Here is a 21,869-nt window from a genome sequence, read left to right as displayed (position 1 = left end):
AACAGGAAAAGAAACAAAGCAAGCAAAACTTTACTAGAGCAGCCAGCCCGAGCCCCTAAGCATCGCGGCGGGTTTCCAGTTTCCTAGACGCAGGGATCCCACACCCCACTTCCCCAGTCCCCGGCCGCCTGCACCCCGACGCCCCGCCTCGCCCTCCCCGCCCCACCCCACCCCAGGGGGGCTGGTGGGCGTGTATTTGAATCCGGGCTAATCGGCGGCCGGCGGGCGGGGCGGCCTGCCCGCGCCCCTGACAGCCCAGCGGCGGGAGGAGCCCTTCTGCCCTGGGAGCCGGACGGGCCGCGCCTCCCCGCCGGTGACCGGTCCGGTGCGCTGGCCCATGCTGGTCCCCGCCTTTGTTCTCGGGCCGGAGCGGAGACATGCGCGGCTGACGATGGAAGTAGAGGACTCGGGCGGCGTGGTGCTGACCGCCTACCACTCGTACGCGCGCCCCCAGCCGCCCAGCTCCGAGCCGCGCTGCGCGCCCCGAGCCGCCGCCAGCCACCCAGGCAGCAGGTACCCCACCGCGCCGAAGGGGCAGAGGTCTCCTGGGCTGGGGGGGTGGGGGGTTCGTATGCAGCTGGGTTTTCCGCGGGAGCGTAGGACCACCGTCGCTTGATTGTTGTTTCAAGTTTTGGTGGACTGGATGAGTGAGCCTCCCGTTCTTTGTATTTGTCCTTGATGGGAAGTCTCAGCCGGCAATGGCTAAAGACGATGGCTAGGAGAGGTTAGCAGCGGAGTTGCATTCTTGGTACAACTTGCTGATAATAGGCATATGCCTGATGTCTGCCAAATTCACCTATTGAACTATTGGAGATTAAAATGAAACAGCAGGGGAAAATGAAAAAAAAAAGTAAAATATATTATCTTAAATTCTCAAACACCATCGAGAATTTATTTAGTAACTGCATTTCACAGGAGCTAAAGCGCAGCTGGAGAGAGTCTCCAAAAAGGAAATCTCAGTAGACTTTTAAAAACAATTTTATTTCTAGATTTTAAAAAACCTTCCAATTGTATAAATAAATTGGTGTCACTATTATTGCTAATGTTGACTCTTGTCTATAAATGCAATTATAATTTTCCTTTGGATCAAAAGAGGTTTGAAGGCTTCTTACTATGTGCATTTTAGATTTAATATCTATGTTAATTAATTAATGTTAATCAATCTGTCAGTGTTCGTCTATTTGATGCAAGATCAAGGCCAGTGAGACTATTAACTAAACGAAAATATTAGACCTTTAGGAAGTTTCCTTCTGTGGACAAAAATATTACACTGAGATGATTTGATACCTGACACATATTTAGGAGAAGTATTATTTGTTTAAATGTGACTATCTGCAATGGATCCATTGACGAATGGTTTTCTTTACGAGTGGGGAGATTTGAGTAGTGTGCTTTTTGCATGTTTATTTTCAGTCATTTTTTTCTCATACTTTTATCTTTAGTTATGTGATAAAGATTGTTTCCTAATTTAATTGACTTGCAAGGCTTTCAACAGATTGTGACTTTATTTCAAGAAATATCCTCTTGGCTAGCACCCATGCGAAGAGCAAACTGCATTGGCATGAGATCTGTGTTGGGCTTGGCTAACAAAGAAAATATTGTTTCTTCCAAAAAGAGCAGCATGAGTGAAATCTAATTTTTATATACAGACAATGAGAAAATAACATTTTTATTCCAGTTTTAAGAGCTGTGCACATTATTTTAAAGGCTACTTGAAGGTACAAACTTGCGTTTGTCTTTAGAGTGTTTTCTTTTCTAAACATGATCCTTGACTATAATTACTCCTATTACGAGTAACTAAATAGATATACGTGATTTGGTGAGAAGTGGGGGCCAGGTTTGTGCATTTTTAGATGGTCCTGGTGTAGCTGTCCTGTCTATAGCTCCCTGCAGCTGTCTGGGAGCAAGAGCCAGATTGTGCCATTTGGGCAATCCGAAATTACATCCCTTTCCATAGCAAACTGGAGAAGTTCCATTAACTCAGCATGTGGTCTCGTGGAATAATAATATACAAGAGCACAAGAGTTGCCTCTCATAGTTAGTGTTTTACCATACAGTTGCCAATTAGATTTATGTTGCTCCAAGTTTGCATTTTTGGTGACTGCCCTGTACCCTCTGTATGGGAGCCTTCGTGCTACTCACCCTCCGATGCAGGAGATAGACGACCCCTGCCCCCTACAACGAAACTGTGAGAGAAGAGCTTAATTCCTTGGTTCTCAGTAACAGCGATCAAAAAGAGGTTCCTGTATTTACAGGGAGCCCGAGGACACTATCCATCATGCGTCTGGTAACAGAAGTAATCAGGCCTGAGTTATTAACCTTTGACTCACTAACTACTGATCAATACTCTCTTTCAAGCCAAGGAGCAAGATTGTATTGTTCCACTTATGAAGAGAGCACTCTCTCTGTCAAGAATACCCTTTCCTTTAAATCGCCTACATATGTGTAATGTATTTGTGGAGTAGTGACCACTATGGCACTAGGAAGCATGGGCCATTGTATCTGACTTTCTAAGTATCATCTTTCTTTAGCTCTGGGTAGCATAGTTTCATTTCAAAGCAAGCCATCTCCTTATTTTCCAAGCCTGTACTTCATCTAACTTTATGTGCTTTTGATTTTTTTTTTTTGGCCTCTTTTTTCCACTAAAATATAGTCTCTCTCTCTCTCTTTACTATTCTCTTTTCTTCACTATTGTATCCCAAGTGCCCAGAGTAGTGTCTGGCCACTGTAGTAGCACAATAAATTAATGAATTCCTACCAAATGGCCAAGATAAAATGGAAGGATTTTTAACAGTATGTCAACCTATTTGTACCTAATATGTGCCGGGAACACAAAAGGCATTAGTGATACAAAGAGAAATGAGATGAAGAGCCTGCCTTGAGAATGTAGCCCTTGACCTTTCAGACCAATAGGATTTTTAGAAAAAAGCTTGAAATAAGTGGCAACATTTCAAAATCAAGAGGCTTCAGATATAAATCTGGACGTCAGCTTCCCATTAAAAACAAACAAACAAAAAAACCCCAAAAAAAACCCCCAAGGATCCAGCAACTGAGGCTTCCATGGGCTCCATTACACACCTGTCCCTGTTACTCTTCAACACTGAAGCTGGGTGTCCACTGTAATTTCTTCTGGGGCCTGCCCATTTTATTTTATTAAAGTGAGTAGCCAGTATAAAGTGTACTTGCCAGTTACTGAGGCTTGGGGTCAGACTGCCAGACACTGTTCGTCACCTACCCCATTTCCTACCATGTGACCTTGGGCAGCCTGCTAGCATCCGACACCAAGGAAGTGCCTGATAATTGTTAGCTGCATTATTACTGTTACCGCTTTTAATCACAGCTGTTGACGTAAAGAGGAGTAGAACATTTTTGGTACCTATCCCCCAAACTTACTCATGCAGGGAAGAGACTCAGGAGTACTAAGCATTTGTTGCGAGGAGGGAAAGCAATTCCTTATTTCGCAAACATTCTATATTTACATTCTGTTGTAAGGATAAAAGAGAACGAAGGATTACAAATTCTCAGTTCTGTTGAAACAAATGGTTGGAATTATCTTTAGAATCATGTGATTTTTAGAGAAACTAAGCTTCTAGACCCTTATTCAGAATCGAGAGTGAAAATGTTAACATATGTTCAAAATGATTTCACTGACAAAATGAAAGGTAGCTGAAGATGAAGCTAGATATCTTGTTTTTCAAAGATTTCCTAAGTTATATACAAATAACATATACAACATTTTTTAGTGAAGGTATAGTATAAAATGGCTATGAGTATTTCTGATGTTTATCTCAATATACCATAAACTTCCTGAAAGAGGACAAAAATAGAGGAGGAAAAGAGCCAACTGTTCCTGAAAAACAAATATAGAAGCTCCCCGAGGTTATCCTAGGAATTCTAATTCTATAGCAATGTTAAAACTTTTGTCAAGGGCATATTGTTTCCTAATAGCATAACTGTTCATTATAATGGGAATGATTTGATTAAAATGGAATTAGTGATGAATAGAAAGTAAATATTTTGTTTGTGGAAAAGGCTAGAGTTGGCAACTTCTCCCCTCCTTTAAAAAATGTTTGGAACCATGGTCTCTATATTCTGCAGCCAGCAGAGGTGGGACCGAGCCATACCTGCCCTTGAACTCCAACCCTGTATGGCCTTCCCTCTCCAGTAAGTGGGTTTCTTTTTTTTAACCTTGGCAGTGTGCAGAGAAAGGGAGGTAACATCCCCCCATTCCTCTGCACCAGAGCTCAGTATTTCTACCATGTAAGCAGGGGTCTTGCTGGGGCTGGGGGAGCCAGAAATGGCAATAAAAGTTTGTTGACCTGGGCTAAAAAAAAAATCCAGGAATGTACCACATATTTAGTGGTACATTCCTGGATTGAAATTAATTAATTAGAAATTTATTTCAAGGCGCCAACTCTTGTTCAGTTAAGCATTAATGTAGGTCTGTGTGAGCTTACAAACATATACACAGGTACACCAAATTCTGGGGCATAGTAGGTATACTTTTCTAGAGGATTCAGAAAGAGTCATGGAAATAGGATTCTTGGGAGAGAATGAGGTATTTATAGGTCATTCTTTACGTGATAGCTGAAACCAGAGTTGGTGGCTCTGGTTTCTTTTTACAGTGGGGTCCCTGCTGATTGTAGGTGCCTCCATATGTAGAGCTGTTGGAAAACATCTGGCACATTTCCTTTGATCGTGTCATTTGGCTTAACATTTGGCCAGTTGCTCTGTCCATTTTTAACCTGCTCATTTCCCCCTGATCACTAATCCTTAATGTATCCGAAAAAATTCAGGGAACTTAAGAGTGTTGTAGAATCATTTTCATGTGGATGAAAATGATAACTTTTTATTTTGATGTAATTTTAGACTTCCGAAAATTTGCAGAAGTGGTGCAGTAAGTTCCCATGTAACCTTCTCCAGCTTCCCTAATCTTCCCTAAGATTAATATCTTGCAGAACTGTGTTCTATTATCAAAACCAAAAAATTAACACTGCTACAGTACTATTAACTAAACTATAGACTTTATTCTGATTTCACCAGTTTTTCCATTAGAATTGGAATTTTTCTGTTGTAGAATTGAATCCGGGATCCCACACTGGATTTAGGCATGACTCCCAAAGCTCCTACAATCCATGACAGTCTGTTGTCTTTTGTGACTTGGCCCTTTTGGAGTACCAGTTGGTTGTCTTGTAGGAAGTCCCTCAATTTGGATGGGTCTTATGTCTTCTCATGACTGGATTGAAGTTATGTGTTTTGGGTGAGGATTCCACAGAATGATGTCAGGCCTTTCTCAGTGCATCATTTGGGGGGTTCACGATGTCTCTGTCTCGTTAATATTGATGTTAGCTCTGAACACCTGGTTAAGGTGTTGTCTGCCAGGTTTCCCTACGTAATTAATAAATATCTTGGGAGAGATACGTTTTGACTGTGCTAACATCCTGTTTCTCCTCAAACTTTCCTCCTCTGATTTTCACGTCCATCTACGGATCTTGCCAGTAACATTTATTACAGTGATGTTCTAATAGTGATTTTCAGTTTTTCTCAGTCCTCCTACGTTTGACTTATTTTACATACTATAAAATCCACATTCAGTATTATCTCTAATTTTATTATTTGTGGCTTTTTTTGCCTTTAAAAAGTCAACCAAATGTAATCTAACCTACTGTTTTTTTTCACAGTTTTGCCACAAAATACAATAAAATGGCTTAGTTTTATCTGGTCTGAGTTCATGAAACCTATAAAGATAAATTCCCTAATTTTCAAAATCTATGATTTTTTTAAAGCAAAATTTTGTTACAGGCTTAATAGAAAAAATAATCAGAAAGTTGCTAAATTAAATGCTGTGTTCAGAGAGTGTGGTTATTAGGTCCCACTTTGCCTGGCACTTGTTACTGAGGCTGTCCTTCTGTTTTCTTGGTACTATGCTTGCATCTGATGGGAAACATTTTCCCCTTATCAGTGTTCCAGAGATGTTACTTGAACATTTACAAATGTATCATAACTAAAGCAAACATTCTAATTTGCATATAATCAAAATTTCTTCTCACTCCATCCTAAAACCAAACTATTTCACTTTTGAAGTCATATCCGTTCTCTGTTTTCTCAATCTGTGGTCTCTAGATATCAGTTCTAGCAAAGATTAGAAGTAGAATGTTATATAGAAAAGCAAATGAAGGGAGTAAAATGTTCCTCAGGAGAAAATTTTGGAAATAAAGTTTATCCACTTAAACAGTAGATTTCATTTTGTTTTTAAGCCTCTTTGGATGAATATATGAAGTCAAATCTATCTTTAGTGCAGAAAAGAACCTTTTCTAAACGACTATCATCATTAAGTCAGTAAGAATTACAGTGCTGTAGTACAGGCACTGATTGAGATGTGGATGTTTTGCTTTAATAGTAAATAGCCTGAGAGTGGCATGGACATATATACACTACCAAATGTAAAAGAGCTAGCTAGTGGGAAGCAGCCACATAGCACAGGGAGATCAGCTCTGTGCTTTGTGACCACCTAGGGGGGTGGGATGGGGGGGTGGGATAGGGAGGGTGGGAGGGAGGGAGATGCAAGAGGGAGGAGATATGGGGATATATGTATATGTATAGCTGATTCACTTTGTTATACAGCAGAAACTAACACACCACTGTAAAGCAATTATATTCCAATAAAGATGTTAAAAAATAAATAGCCTATATTGGTGTATTGTTTTATTGATTATATAGTTTAAATATTATTTATTATCATTGTTGTTGTTTTCCTTCTTTTCAGGCAGACCTTAAAGCCTTTAGCAGTACTTTTGTTCTTCCTAATATTGCTATTTTTAACATGCTTTGTAATTTACTTTTGATTAGATAATCAAGCTTGTTGGAACTGTGTAAAGAAAATACTGCTCAAAGAACTAAAATGTATAATCTAACAAAAGATTTTGATAGCATTTATTTCAGTTTCCTTGATAGTTTTTTGGTTTGCTTGTTTGGTTTCAGTTTCTTGCTATGTTCTGGTTACTTGAGTTAGTGAGTTTTGTATAATGTGTTGTTCTTTATAATGGGGAATTTCACGTATCCATTTCTTTGTGATTATTAGAGGACGTGCATCAAAATATTAATGTTGTGTCCAAAAGTGCCTAAGGTGGGAACTAAAGAAAGTAGTAGATTGTTTTACTGTATATCATCTTCCTAAATATCTGTGGTTTATGACACATTCTTTGAGTATCAAATGTGTTATATCAGTCTTCAACAAATGAATATTATAGGTAAAACTATCCATTTGATAGACTAAGTGCCAAGTAATTCCAAGTGTGGGAGGACGTATGCTAATATCAAGTTGAGAACCAGCTGTGGTGTCTCATGTTACTCTTAAAAACTAATTAAACCTATGCATTCCATTTCTGATCCCTTCGATGAATAGATGATGACTGCACACAAACACACAATACCAAAGACAGGAAGGAGAAGGAGAAACTGGAAACCAAAGGCAGAGTAGTATGTAGTAGTTTTAAATTGTGAAACACTTGAGATATATTTGTACTATTTTAATAATTCTAAGTTGTGGTGCTGATTATCTTTTCATATAAGAGATAAATCTTTATTCCTATGTTAAATTTTGTGGTCAGCCACAAAATTTGCTTTTGTACATCTGTAATGTATAGGGACAAGAATTCCTTTGAAGTTTCCTGTTCAGTATTCATTTATGAAAATCAATTTAGAAAACACTGGACAGTGCCTTTGGCTTTATACAAAGGTCCATCAATGGATTTATATTTTTATAGAGCTGTAGAGAAACCTGACAGGTGTTTAGAAAAAATGTTAAACATACTAAAATGACATTATAACTGATAATATGATATTTGATCTCTTTCCTCCCCACTTTTCCCTACCTTCATTACCATACTGAAAAATTCACATAGTAGCCAAAGTTAACAGGTCAGTGGTTGGGACTAAACCCATATTTAAGTGGCTGCGCTGTAAAGCGAAACACAAGAGGATAAATGTAGCTAAAGAAGTAAGGACTAGACCTCCTTTCTGAAGACTTCCTTCACAATAGTAGCCAGAAGGGTTTTTACCTACCATAACAATAATGATCCGTTGGTAATTCATCACGCACAGTCCTGTGGTGTCAATTCTTTAAAAAAAAAAAAAAAAAAAAGGTGCCAGCTTTTATTGATAGCTTACTGAGCCTGACATGCACTATCTCATTTAATCCTCACCACAATCCAGTGACATGGGAGGAAACTGAGGCACAGAGAAATAGCCCAAGATCACACAGCAAGATAATGACAGCCCTTCTAGAATATTGTGGATTTAGTGTTTTTCTGCCGCAATTTGGTTATAGGTTTATTGAGAGCAGGGACAGTATTATCATATCCCTGCTTAGCAACCAGCAATACTAACTTTCACATAGTAGATATTATACTCAGTTTTGATTTAGTCTTTCCTTTTGCAGTCATGTCTATTCTGTGTTAATGGAATGAGCATGGAGAGAATTAAATATGAATGGATATAAATAGTTTGAGAAATTTTGTTGCCACTTGAAGGAAGTAAAATAATAGGATTTAAAAAAATTTTAAAGCTATATACTTGCCCATCTTGCAGTCTTATTTAGGTAACTATGTTTTAAAATAGACAAAATGTGCTACGGAAGTCATTCAACTTGACCAGGAAAGTGAGATCCAAGCAATGAGTTATAGGAAATCTTCCTAGGGCTCTTTTATAGGCAGAAGGAGGGGAGGGCAATTTTTAAGCCTCTAACCCTTAGGTTCATGTTCTTAGAATTTAATCGTTTTCTTTAACTACTAAGATTTCTATGGTTAAAAACATATTTTTCACTTCGTTCCTTCCATGTGACTTATAACATAACAGTTCTTAATGCAGGTTGAGAAGCAATGCTCCATGAGAATTAATGGGGTTTTCCTCTCCTGTCTCCTAATATTCAATCAAGTTTTCACCTTATCTTGATTTTGAAGCCAACCAAGGGACAAGCAGGTCCTGGACCATGCCTTTGTGAAGACCAGTTCTGTTCAAAATGTTACTCAGAAACTTAGGATAAGTTAAGATAGGTTGTGCAATCCAGTCCGGACCCCGAGCCATCCCTGGTCTCCCATCAGCCTGAGCACAGTCCCTGTCCCTCAGTGACCTTGGAGCCATGGATAATGCTGAGCCTAAATTGGGCTTCAAGGATTTCTGTTTAGGAAACAAACCCAGGGCCCATTGTAGTCTGGACTTGAATCTTCTGGGGAGGTCAGAATCAGAGTGGCCTCCAGGCACTTGTGTTCATTTTCCGAGGTATTCATTTTGATAAACTTTGTTTTTTAGAACACTGGAACTACAGAGGCTGGACGGTCATTTTAATTATACCTAAACAGTGTGGTCTGGGCTTCTCTGCCAACTGCCATGTCATTAGAAGTCTTCTCTAACTATTTTTAACTAGCCAACTTGTTCAGAGTGTATTACTAATAGGAACTAAACATCATGAAAGACCAGTAATGAGTGAGGACTAATCTCTGTGGTACAGCTGGGAAGCAAAGCATGGAAAAGTGTCTGTCGAAAACCTCTCAAGAATAACCAACTTGTTGAGCCAGGCTCTGAATTTGTTCTGCTGACCCCTTGTCACCTGCTCGCATTACCACGGCACCTACTGAGGCCCACAGCATGGACCAATGTGTTCTGGGTGCAGTCAGGCCACCAGCAAGGAAAACATGGAGGAGGGGAAAACTGGCTTGCAGATGGGAGAACATTAAAGGTCTAGGACTGGAGAAAAGGTGGTGACCGTTAATGAGAACGACATTTCCTTAGCTTCCTTTCAAACACTGTTACAACTCCCCTTGCACGTTATCTCACCAAACGTAACTTGGAGAGTCTCGAAAACACACTTGCTGCGGCTTTTCATTGGCATCTTAAAGAAAAACATTTGCTGACCTCAATAGAGTAAGCAATTAAATGGGAAAAGAGCTGACTGTAAGTTTCCGTAGATTCTGTTTTGAAAAAACGGAGGATGCCTGGCCCCTGTGATTTTTAACATACCACAACTTAACTTCTCTCCTCCTCATTTACAAAGCTCAGTGATTACAAGGTCGACTTGGCAACTGTTTTTGTAAAATCAAGATTGTGCTTAGTTGCAGAAGGCTCCACTCCAGAGGACTCCCACCTCTTCAGTTGCTGGAAGCATGTAATTGGAAAAAGCAGGCCCTGCTCTGCTTGTTTAAAGCTGTGTCATCGTTTGTGGGGCAGTGAGTCAACACCAGCTAAAACAACATGAGTCATTGCTTAGAAGAAGCCCAAGTGAAGCTGATTTCAATTATACTTATCCTAAACAAACATGATACTTCTCTTATCCAGACTCTTAAAAAAGTTCTTATTGTGGGAGTTAAAAAAATTAGCACCCGTTGTCTTTAGTATTCATGGAAGCACTTTGCACTCAGAGGACTTTTTAATGGGTCTTAAGGAGGAACTCTCTTCAGTTAATCAAATTTTACACTGATTTATTCTCTCTTCTGTCTCTTCCACTCTCCAACCCCATCCTGCTCATACCCGATTCAGATCATTACTATTTTAATCTGGTTTCAGAGCTATTGGATTTAAATCCATAAAACCAAACTTGTGATCTTGTAACTGTTTGCTCCTTCTGTTCCAGGATCCCCCAGTGTCTTTTTTTCTCTAGAGCATAACAGGTGGCTTTAAGGCGCACCGTGACTGTTTGGAAGGCTGATGCCCTTTGTCCAAGTAAAGATGATGAGAGCCTAGACTAGGGTCGTTCGAATATGGATGGAAGGGAGTAATGGAGTCTTTGGGATGACAAGCAATGAAGTTGGTATGATTTGGTAATTAAATGCATACTGGGGACCAGGAAAAAAATCTTGAGTTTTTGTTTTAGTGTTATTAACTGAAATTGAGAATTCTGGTGGATGAGCAGATTGTGGATGGGAGAAGTTTGGCCTGTGAAATTTTGAGCTCAGTGTATATACCCAGCTGATAGCTGGCTATACAAGTTGGAAGCTTGGGAAGGAGATCAAGGCCAAGACTTCTAAGCTATTTGTTCATGGGAATCTTCAGCATTTGAGAGGTAGTGAAAACTGGGACTGGATGAGATCTAGCAGGAGAGAATAGAGAACAGAGTCTCTATAGAGACAGCAGTTGAGCACAGATGGAAACCTGAGGAGCAGTGCCAGTTAGGGAAAGGCAGAGCTTTGGGAGCCTCTGATGGAGACCAGAACGGGGCATTCTGGAAGCCAAGGCATTAGGTTCAGAATGAGTGGACAGCCATATCAAGATAGCTAAGTGACCAATAAGGTCAAGACTAAAAATTGGCCACCAGATTTGTAGCGTGGATAACAATGAAGATCTTTGCGAGCGTGGGTTTAATGGAAGTGAGAGGTGGAAGCCTGTTTGCTGCAGGTTGAAGAGTGAGTGTGAGGTCAGGAAATAGAGGCAGCAAGTGGAACCTGTTGTAGAAGCTTAGCTTATGGGAAGGTGAAGAGACCGAAGGGGGGAGCTTTTAAAACTGAGCAAAAAGAGCTGAAAATTGGCTAAACGTCAAGAAGGAAACCTAGCATTTCTAAAATGCAAGATTTAAACACGTGTAGTCTCCTATTTATAATCCTTTGATAAATTTTTGCATTTAGGATGAATCTTTATCACTAGCCCCACAGTAGTGCTTAAGTGCATCTGGAACAGGAGCATTGTCTGTTTTCTTCGTTGCTGAATCCTTCACTACCTTCCCCCCCACCCCCCGCCATTAAAGGGCCTGGCACTCAGCAGAGTCTTAACAAATTGTTGCTGAGTAAACACAGTGGGGGCTGATTTGTGGAAATGTGGCCTCTCCTTGCGTTGAGAAGCATCACTTCCTTTGTGAGGTCTTCCCTGACTGCTTCCTCCTCAAGCCGCGTTGGTCACTTCCACCTTTGTGCCTCCTCTACCTCTACATTCTTCTAGTATTGCACTTACCCACTACTTACGGTAGTACTTAAATAGCTGACCTGGAGTTTGTTGATGCCCTGGACCATGTCTTATTTATCTCCGTGTCCCTGGCCTAATTCAGTGACAGGTACATATATGCTTTTTGAGTAAATTAACAATTTATTCATTAAATAATGGTGAAGGTAATATTCCTTTTAAATATATGATGATAGCTTCATAATTTGCTATTATTTTTGACCCTAGAAGTATTAGAAATCTTGGATTGGTGTTGTGTTGGAGAATATACTGTTCTGACCTTGCATACTACCTGCTTTCCCAGAATCTGCTAAATTAGCCTTTAGTCATAGGATAACATAGACTCTTGGTAATATGCTATGAAGTAAAGAATGATTAATAAAAACCAAAACTGGCAACAATTGTAAATGAACATGCCATGACACATAAAACTGAGAGCAGTATGGATAATTAATAGAAGATAAATATAACCTCCATTGATTTAAAGATTAAATTTTGCTCAAGGGTCATTTTACTCATTAAAAGAAGAAGAACTTGAACTCCTGATGTTTACAATAAAAGTGAAATTGAACAGCCATCTATTGAGCCTCTGTATGCTATACACTCTGTCAGGTTCTGGGGCTGCAAAAATGTTTTAATAGTCCTTCAGTGAGAACAGATGGACTGTTAACAGGCGTTTCAGCTGCAACTGAAGTGCAGCTCCTTGAGGGTAGAAAGGAGGTCTCTCTCTCTCTCTCTCTCTCTCTGTCTCCCCAGCATTAGCCCACTGGCCCAGAGCAGACACTCAGTATTTGAATGGTTGAAAGAATGATTGAGGAAAAACGCATGAGGTGCTCTGGGAAAACAGAGAAGGTGTAACTAACACTCGGGGCTCAAATTGATGTGGGTGAGAAAGGGGTCAAGGGAAGCATCTGGGAGGAGTCATAACTAGATTAGGCCTTAAAGAATGAGCACGACTTAGTAGGAAGAATGAGAGTGGGAAGAGTTTTTGGCAGAAGAAACAGTCTGAGGAAAAGGAAAAGCGATTGTAGCCACAGTTGCTGGTGTCCTGAGGCCACGTGACATGAGACCAGCCAGCGAGGGGAGAGACCACTTACTGTGCATTTTGGGTAAAATGATGAAGGTCAGACTGAACTCGGTTACATGCCCAGTTTCTTCATTAGAATAATGAAGGGCTTCCATTAGCTGACCTCTAGATCCCTTCTAACACGTAAATTCTCCTTTTCTCAATTGTTAAGTTGGAAATGAAGGTAATTAGATAATTCTAGATTTTTAACCAAAACACAGGTTCAGACCTGTACTAATTTTGTAATAACACTTTTCCCCTTCTTATTTAACTCTGCCTATTTAAATGATCTCTTGGGTACTTATGCTCTCTGTGCAGTAAGCATGTATTGTTGCCTAGTTTAGTACCTTTGATTACTCTTAAGTAGAGTTTGGTTCATTTCAAACAAGCTACCAAAGTCAGTTTAATATATCAGTAAGGTATTTGTCTTTCAGCTTTTCTTTGAAAAATATAGCCTGTCCAATAAGCAGAACTGATTTTTATTTCTCAGATGATTGTAGACTGGTAGCCCAGTTAATAGGAATGCTAGATACTGTTGAAGAATGCCATGGCACTTCATTATTTTTTGTTCAGATTTAAAAGAGCATTTATTTATAACTTAATTTTTTGAAAGATACATTTTTATTAATATATGTGCTAGATTTAACACTTCTATTTGGCACAATATTAGAATAAATTTAATGCAAATTAAATAAAGCAGAGACTTGCAAGAAACATGTGAGTGTGTTGTTGTATATTTTCTCTGTGTTTTTTAATAGTCCAACAACACATACACACAATTTAAGGAGACAAATCTGTTTCAACTATTTCCTCATTTTCTGCTTTTGAGTTTTTGTGAAAGACTAGGTCCCCAAACTGAGATATCCGATGACATATTGCAAGAATGTGCCTGTGAGGGAAATGGGCACAGAGGCCAAGAACCTTCCCTTCCCCTCACCCTCATCACCATTCCTATGGGGAGAAATTTATATGATGACAGTGATCCTAAAGATCTTCAAGATTTCTGAAGACATATCCCCAAACAAAAAAAGCCTTTATTTAGTGATAATAGTCACTTAATAAATTTTAAAGTTGAGATATACTTAATATAGAGTAAAATGCACAGTTAAGGATTCAGCTAGTTGATTTTAAGCCATGTACCTGCCATCCAAAATAAGATATAGAACATTTCCATCACTCTGAAAGTGTCCTTCATGCCCCTTTTACTTCCTGCCAGTTTCTGACTTCTATCACCATACCTTAGTATTGCCTATTCTTGGAAGTCATAGGAACAGAACATTACAGTATGTATTGTTTTGTGTCTGCCTTCATTTCCTCAGAGTAATGGCTTTTGAGATTCAAACACATCATTTCATCAGAGCCTGAAAGTGGAAAAAATGTATGTAGACCCTTTGGTGGTTTTATTTTATTGTCGTACCTGATTGTCTTCCAGCTGTCCCATAGGCATCGGCTGTTACATAAAAGAGGGGCTAGGTGAGGGAGCAGGTTTAGATGAAAACCCATCACAATATCAAAATCTAGAGACTCATCTCTCCATGGTGGACCCAGGCAGAATTGGGAAGTAAACAAATTTATCTTTGGTGTCTGCTCAGTTTGCTTTGGCTTGCCTGGGCCCTTCCATTTTCCTTCGCTGTCTCAGATAGGGATCATTTGATTACTACTAGGGGACTATCTGCTTAACACTTGAGACATTTTGCCTTTCCAAAGCATATATACATTTTGTAACTTCTAATGGTGAAATTCCAGGTCTCATTCAAGGAAGAGAGGCAAGATCTTTCGGTAGGAAGTCACAATCCTCAATGCACATCTTGTAGAACTGAGATTAGCTATGTTTTCCTACAAAAGACCAGTATTTTGGGCTTTGCTGGCCATACAGTCTCTGTTGTAACTCCACCATCATTAGCATGAAAGCAGCAATTGATAAACCAATAGACATGACTGTACTATAATAAAACTTTATTTACAAAAATGGACAGTGGGCTGGATGTGGCCTGTGGGCCCTAGAACTCAGTCCCCTAATGTAGACAGCTTCCTGGTCTGCCTACTCATGAAACTTGTAAGCCTATAATAGCAAGATACAGAGAATTTATTCTCTAGAATACATAAAGCTGAAAGGAACTGGGTGTTGTATTAGTAACAACCTCTCACCTTTCAGCTAGGACACTGAGTCTCAGAGTAGTGACTTCTCAAGGTCACAAGGAGTCAGTGGAAGAAGAGCCCAGACTATTCAGAACCCCCAGGTCTTTAGCCTAGTGTTCTCTGCCCTGTTCAGTTTGTGATGGATATGAGTCACATTACGTCAAATATATTATCAGACTGACATTTGAGGAAACTGTCTTAGCTCACATATTTTAAAGGAATGAAAGACAGAGAGAGGAAAAAAAATTAGGAATTCAGTGGTAGTATTCCGGAAACCAAACCAAGGGTTGGCTAAGAAAGAATGAGGGTTATACATTTAGCAAACAGGTTAACTGATCTAAAAAACCAGTATATTGAACACTTTGTCCAAATAATTGTTCTAACATTGTAAGTGTGTGAAAAAAATAAAAATTTAACTGAGAAAATAGAGACCTCTAGATTTCTCTGTCATTCAGTTCATTCATCCATTTATTCTTTCTTTTAATTTCTTTCTTAGCACGTATCTTCTGAGTATCTTCCCTGAGGGCACTGTGAAGGATCACAGCTAAACAGGATGGAGTTTCCGTGCTTGAGGGCCTGTTAAGGGAGCCCGAGACCATTGGGAACCATGTCTTATTTAGCTTCATGCCTCTGGAGAGAACACAGACTGGGCTTCCTAGAGGAGTGGTGTTTTAGTTGGGCACGTGGACATACTGGGTGATGTGGGTATCCTGGTGTATGGGTAGGGTGTGCAGCAAAGGGAGGGCATACAAGGGGGCTCAATTCAGCTTGGATGTACTGAGAAATGTGTGAGGGAAGTAGTGGTAACGTCTCTAAAAATATTTGCAAGATTTTATTTGTGGGATGGGATTGGCTCAATGAGTGAATTGTCATAGAGATATTAATTGTCACAGCCAAACCAATGAAAATAAATTAATGAGAGTACCTCACCTTGGGAGGGTGTCTTAAACTCCTTGTACATTTCTTTAAAAATTAATGAAAATTTGTTTTGAAAGAATCAGACTGAAGCATAAACGTAATTCTTCTGGAACTTTATTACCCACCCCCCTTCTCTACTCCCCCAGTCAAATAACCAATACAAAGTAGCTTATATCTTGGGAGTAAGTGGCTTAATGATAATCGCAAACATATGCTGGAATCCTAGTGGTTCAGCCAAAGTCCCATCTTCAGACTTCACATTTAGCATAGCTTTTATTCCCATTAACTTGGCTTGCAGTTGGGTGACACAGCTGGATGACAGAATTTTCCTAGTGTTGTGCCCCAGAGGGGATACAGGGCAGATGGGGGGAAGACTAACTCAACACTAATGAAACCCTGACCCCCACATGCATTTTGGTAATTCCATGAAGGCAGGAATGTTACTAATAACAGAGCAGATTTTGTAGGTCATCTCAAACTTGGTCAGCTGCAGTTAAGCCTGTGGCTGCTGGTGTTTGGAATGCACCCCTATTTGTTTTTGGAAAGTGGTGAAGGAGATTCAGTTACAGGTTTTCCATCTTCCTGGAATTATGCTACTCCTAGAATAGAATTCTCCACATACCCAAGTGTGATTGGACATGGAATTTAGCAAGTATTCAATTAAACGAACCATTTACTGTATCAATACCCACTTTAGGGAACTATTTTACATCCAGAATATCTTTTTTTTTTCTGGTGTTAGGGTGAATTTATTTAAAGCCAAATTACAAAATGTATTGTCAAAATTATTTGATGAACTACTGAAGCAAGGTAACTTTTCACAGACAGCATGTGTAGCAAATACTATCTTTTAATTTGGTATTCATTGCTCAAAGATATACAAATGAAGGCAAAAAGTGATATATTTTATGTTTCCTTGATACTTCTAGCTTGTGCACCTGAGTTTTATTTTTAGATACCGAAATAGGAAGAGTTATTTTTTATCATGTAGTTCTTAGCTTTTTCAAGTCATAGAATGCTTCGAGAATCTAATAAAAGCCTTAGACCTTTATGAAAAGTACACATATGTATGCTGTCCAAGTTTGCATGCATTTTCAGGTGATTCGTGGACCGCAGATTAAGAAGATATTGGTCAGATTATTTAAAATTTCCTCTCTTTGTTTTCTATCCAGGGTATCTTTACATTTACAGTTATCAGGACCATTTCATATACCTGGAGAGTATACTTAATAGTATTCAGAGTGTTTCCCCAGGACTTGAGGTGAGCTTTGAACGACTGCTAGACAAATTCAATATAAAAACAGATAGAATGCCTGCTGTTCTGTGTGTCTCCCCACAATCAGGACACTTCCGGGTGGCATTGCTGTGATGGCCAGCGTCTGGGCTTGGGCATTTCTGGCTGATGTGAGAAAGCCAGTAGGGCAGAAGCGGGGGTGCCTTGGGCTTATGAGATAATACCTGTATGAATGGGATGTTTCTGTTCTCAGAAGTGAACAATGTTGGCAATCAACATTGAACGAGATCAGGGCACAAGAAGGTAGTGAGTTTTCGCCATTCCCGAGCAAGGTGTAGAGGACACAGAAGCCTTTCAGGATCTCACACACGAGGGGCGGGAAATGGTATAATTGTTTTCTAATAGGAAGACAAGGTAAATCAATCCCCCCCCGCTTTTTTTACCCTCATACCCACAGTCCAAGTTCGGTGTCCTGAATGGGGGTTTGCTTGTTGTTTCTAGTGCTTTCCTTGGATCCCTGTGCAGGTGTGTGATCTGCACACGAGACCACCAGTCCCTAGTCGTGTGTGCCAAGACAGAGAGGAAAGTGTTTGCTTTTGTAAATGAAGCATTTCTGCGATTGGTGTTAAGGCTTCTAGTACCTCTCTGACCAATATCATCGTAACACGAGGAAGAAAATGTTTGAGCTGGAAGTGAATCAGAACAAACAACTGATCTGGTCTGTTTGCACATTATCTATTCAGTAGCCGTACCACACTGAAAATAGATTCAAGAAAGGTGAGCTGAAGTCATGAGTTGCCAATTTGTAGCCTATCTTTATAGGAAAGTTAAAAAGGTAGTGGCCAAACAAATACTGCTCTAGCCTACAAACATCCCCTGGCAGCATTGTCCAACAGATTTCTGGACTGGACAGATATTTCTCCTTCTACAGGGTTTTATATCCTGCCTTGATTACATATAGCCTGTTCATCAAGCAGTTTATAGCATATTTGAGGTCCCAAGAGTCCTTTCTACACATCCTCCTTCCCTTGCTGGGAGAGCCTTCTCCCCAGTCTTCACCTGGTTAAGTCCTGTCGTCCCTGGGAATTGGACTACAGCTTCTGTCGTCTAGAAAACCTGCCCTAATACCTGTTCTTCTTCTCTTCCAGTCTGTATCCAGTTTCTGTCCTTTGAACCCTGGGCCTACTGCTGCCCTCAAGTTATTATTCTTGATGATAATGCTGACGTGACTTCTCTGTAGCTGCCCCCTGTACTCCACTGCTCGCAGCCCCCTAAGAGCTGGAGCCACGGCGTGTCCTTACGATCTCAGTGTCCAGCACCATGCCCCATAAATGTCTGTGAAATGGAGGGAAGGGGGCCATGTATGATTTTTTTTTTCCAAAACTAGAAGACAAACTAATCAACTCTGGTTAAAATTTATTGTAGGAGACAGTTTCTTACAATAAGAAAGAGAAAATGAAACACTGAAGAAACACAGGGAAATGCTAATCAGGGTCAGGTTCCACATGGTCAGTTGCTTATGCTTTCACTTTGTCAGATTTTCTCTCTTGTAAAGAAAAAAATCCCTGGCAGGCAACAGAAAAAGGAAATGCTTTTGTTTTTCAAACTGTAAAACTAGAGTGTCCATGACCTCATTTGAGACAGCCGTTCTCGGAGATAATGTGTCTCCTGTTAAAATGCAGCATCTAATTTAGGACTCAGTAGATAGGGATGATTCAGAGGATATTAGAGGATATAATTTTAAAGACTGGAAAATAATGGCCATGAAGAATATACATAGAAATTGAGATTGTTGGGACTGGGGCGTAGAAAGGCAAAATGAGCCGTGCCAACTGGGTCAACAAGAAGCCTCAAACCGGTGGGCACACACATACTTTACTGGGGCGTCTGAAGTATCTACTGGTTCTCTTCTGGGGTGTCACATCTGGAGATGGCACTGCCAGGCCCAGTAAGAGCAGCGGCAGCAGCTTCATAGATCACAGAGTACAACAGTGCTGTCTCTGTGATGGTGTAAACTATGGTATTTGCTATGTAATTTTCCTTTCTGATTTTAGTTTGATTTCCTTTCCTTGAAATTCTCTAGGGTTATGAAGTTAATTGGCAATTGCTAAGACAAGAAACCATTTTTTCTATTATAAGAAGTAGGAAAGTCCCTCTCATTTTGAAGACATGGCTACAAATCTTTTTTAAAAATACCAGGTGTCCGGGAAGTCCAACTTCATAAAGTAGTGTTTAATTAGAAAGGAAGGAGAGCTACATTTGTAGAACAGGCCAACTTGATTATACTTTAACTATTAAATAGGTTAATTTTCAGGGTGGCCATTCTCATTACATGCATTTAATTGACATTAAATTGTATTAAGAATTTAATTTTAGCTCCCTTTACGAATCTGCCAATGCCCATTCACCCTTGGTAGACTAATAAGATTTCTACTCAGACATGCTTTTATTAATCCTCATTTCTACTCTGGGAGGAAAGCCTGAGCAGAGCCAAATGGAATTCTTTCCCCTACTGAATTTAACAACCACAGTTTCTGGAACTGTTGCAAAAGAATGTGAACATTATCATAACTTATTGGGTCCTCAGACCCAAATTCAAACAGTGAAGCAAAACAGACCTCCTTATCTATTCTGATTGTATCACTGGCATCACAAGTAAACCAAGGACTAGAGCTTAACTTTCAAATTCGAGCTTTTGTTTGATCCTGTCTCTAACTCTGTCTGTCACAGTCTTTTCTGTCTACATCTGAGACCATTTGTGTCTTCAGTTAACACAGACCTCGTGCGGCGTAGCATAGGTTCCAGGCTCGACAAAACCAGCTGCTGAATTCACTCCAGCCTCTGTACAACGAGAACCATGTCTAAACAGAAGGGACTCTGTGAGCTGGGCTCTGGATGCTTCTCATCTGGTGCAAGGTCAGTTCTTAGCTGGAATTGCCGTTTGGTAATTGCCGTTTGATACACAGGCTCTGCCTCCTCAGCTAAAGAGCACGGACAGTTGACAATGTGGTCACTTGTTCCTCTCCACACTTCTTTATCATCTTGGTCACAATTCAGGAATGCAGAAAGTAGTCTCCTAAGAAATGCCTCAGTATCATCCCACCAAGGTATGCGTTTATTTTTCCCTCTTTATATGCTCATAATCATTCTATGTGATTTTGTCTTTGACTCACAGATTGAGGATGATTTTTTTCTATTGTTGCTATAAACACTATACGTAGGAGTGTGATGAAGTAAAAATAGAGCCTCAAGCCTCTCAATAAATCAGTAGCTTTAGTGTCTTACAGAAGTATCACTTAGTCAAGTGATTCTGAGTCTAGGCTATAATTTGGGAGGGCACAGTGAGATAAGAGCCTTGGGATACCTAGGTGCCAGTGTGAAATGGTACCTGAGGGCTGATTTTGTAGTGATTTTTGTTTTGTTTTGTTTTTTTGTAAGGAAAGTGTCCTTGAAAGAGACTATTAAATAAGACTATTAAATATTTCTGCTTACTTTCAGTACAATATTGCAATTGTAAAAGGTTAAAGTAAAAAAAAAATTGGACGTGAGAGCCACTGCTTGTGTCTAATTAAAAATAAATCTTCAAATTAGCCTTTCAAAATTTTTTTTAGACATTCCTATTCTCTCTAATGTAAAGGGACAGTAAGAACAAGAATCTTGTTTTCAGTGAGACCAAACTGAAATCAGCTGTATTATTGTCTTCTCTGTCCCCTATCTGTATTTGTGATTCATGGGGATAATGCAATTGTATAATTTACTCTATATCACACAGTAAAGTTCCAGCTCATTCAATAAGTGCAGTCCATAGTTGGAAGGAATAATATATAAAACCTCACACAGTATGAGATTTAGTTAGAGACTGACCTTTAAAAATTATTCTTAGTAATATGGGTATTTTTAAGATAATTGAAAGGATGACATTTAGAGAAATGGAATTGAATGCTTGGAGGTGTCCTCTTTTTGTTGTTGTTTTAAAGTTTTAATTCTGATGGTCTTACCAGAGCTGTGGCTTCTGCGTGTGTCTGACTCTAGTTGACTTTCATCTTGAAACATTTCACCCCAGGCATACTGATTTTTGTCTTAGGAACTATTGTCCCTGTCCATAAAAGACAAAGAGATTACCGAAATTCCTATAGGAGTGTAATTGTAAAGCTGACATACAGAGACATGCTCGTTTTTCATGATTAAGATTTGGTCAAATTTTGGTCTGTGTGTTGGCGAACATGTGTTTAAGTGTCACCTCATCGCTCTAAAATATGTGATACAATTGATTCTCTGTTTGCAATGACTCCAGCTTTGTTCAGGATATCTACTTATTGCATAAGACCACTTTCATGAAGGAACAAGGTAACAGGTAACTAGGAAGTAATGTCTATTTAAAACATTATTGTAGAATGGAATGTATAATTTGCCTTTGACCATGTGACACTCAAGCTGTAATTACTTTCCTTACATCTTTAACGAAATTCACTTCTTTCTATTAAATGTGATCTTCAAACCCTATAGCAGTTTCTCCCCAAAAGGTACCACACATCCAAAGCAACTTTTATAGAGAACCCTTTAATGATATGTCATTATCATAGTGAG

At 39.6% G+C, this 21,869-nt stretch overlaps 1 protein-coding gene across 1 annotated transcript in view; it reads left to right on the top strand.

Annotated features, from left to right (window-relative positions):
• Positions 1-376: 376 nt before the first annotated feature.
• The window catches only part of ARHGAP28 (Rho GTPase activating protein 28), a gene marked incomplete at its 3' end in the record, with an annotated part of 146,383 nt that continues 124,890 nt past the window's right edge, over positions 377-21,869 (top strand). Inside the window, exon 1 of the mRNA XM_079717205.1 lies at positions 377-513. Within this exon, the coding sequence (XP_079573331.1) occupies positions 392-513 (122 nt within the window). The 5' untranslated portion in view covers positions 377-391. The remainder of the gene's footprint in view (positions 514-21,869) is intronic.

The sequence above is a fragment of the Hyperoodon ampullatus genome, assembly GCF_949752795.1.
Source record: "Hyperoodon ampullatus genome assembly, chromosome: 13".
Classification (NCBI taxonomy): Eukaryota; Metazoa; Chordata; class Mammalia; order Artiodactyla; family Ziphiidae; genus Hyperoodon; species Hyperoodon ampullatus.
Note: the sequence above shows the minus strand (reverse complement) of the source record. Positions and strands in the feature narration are given on the sequence as shown.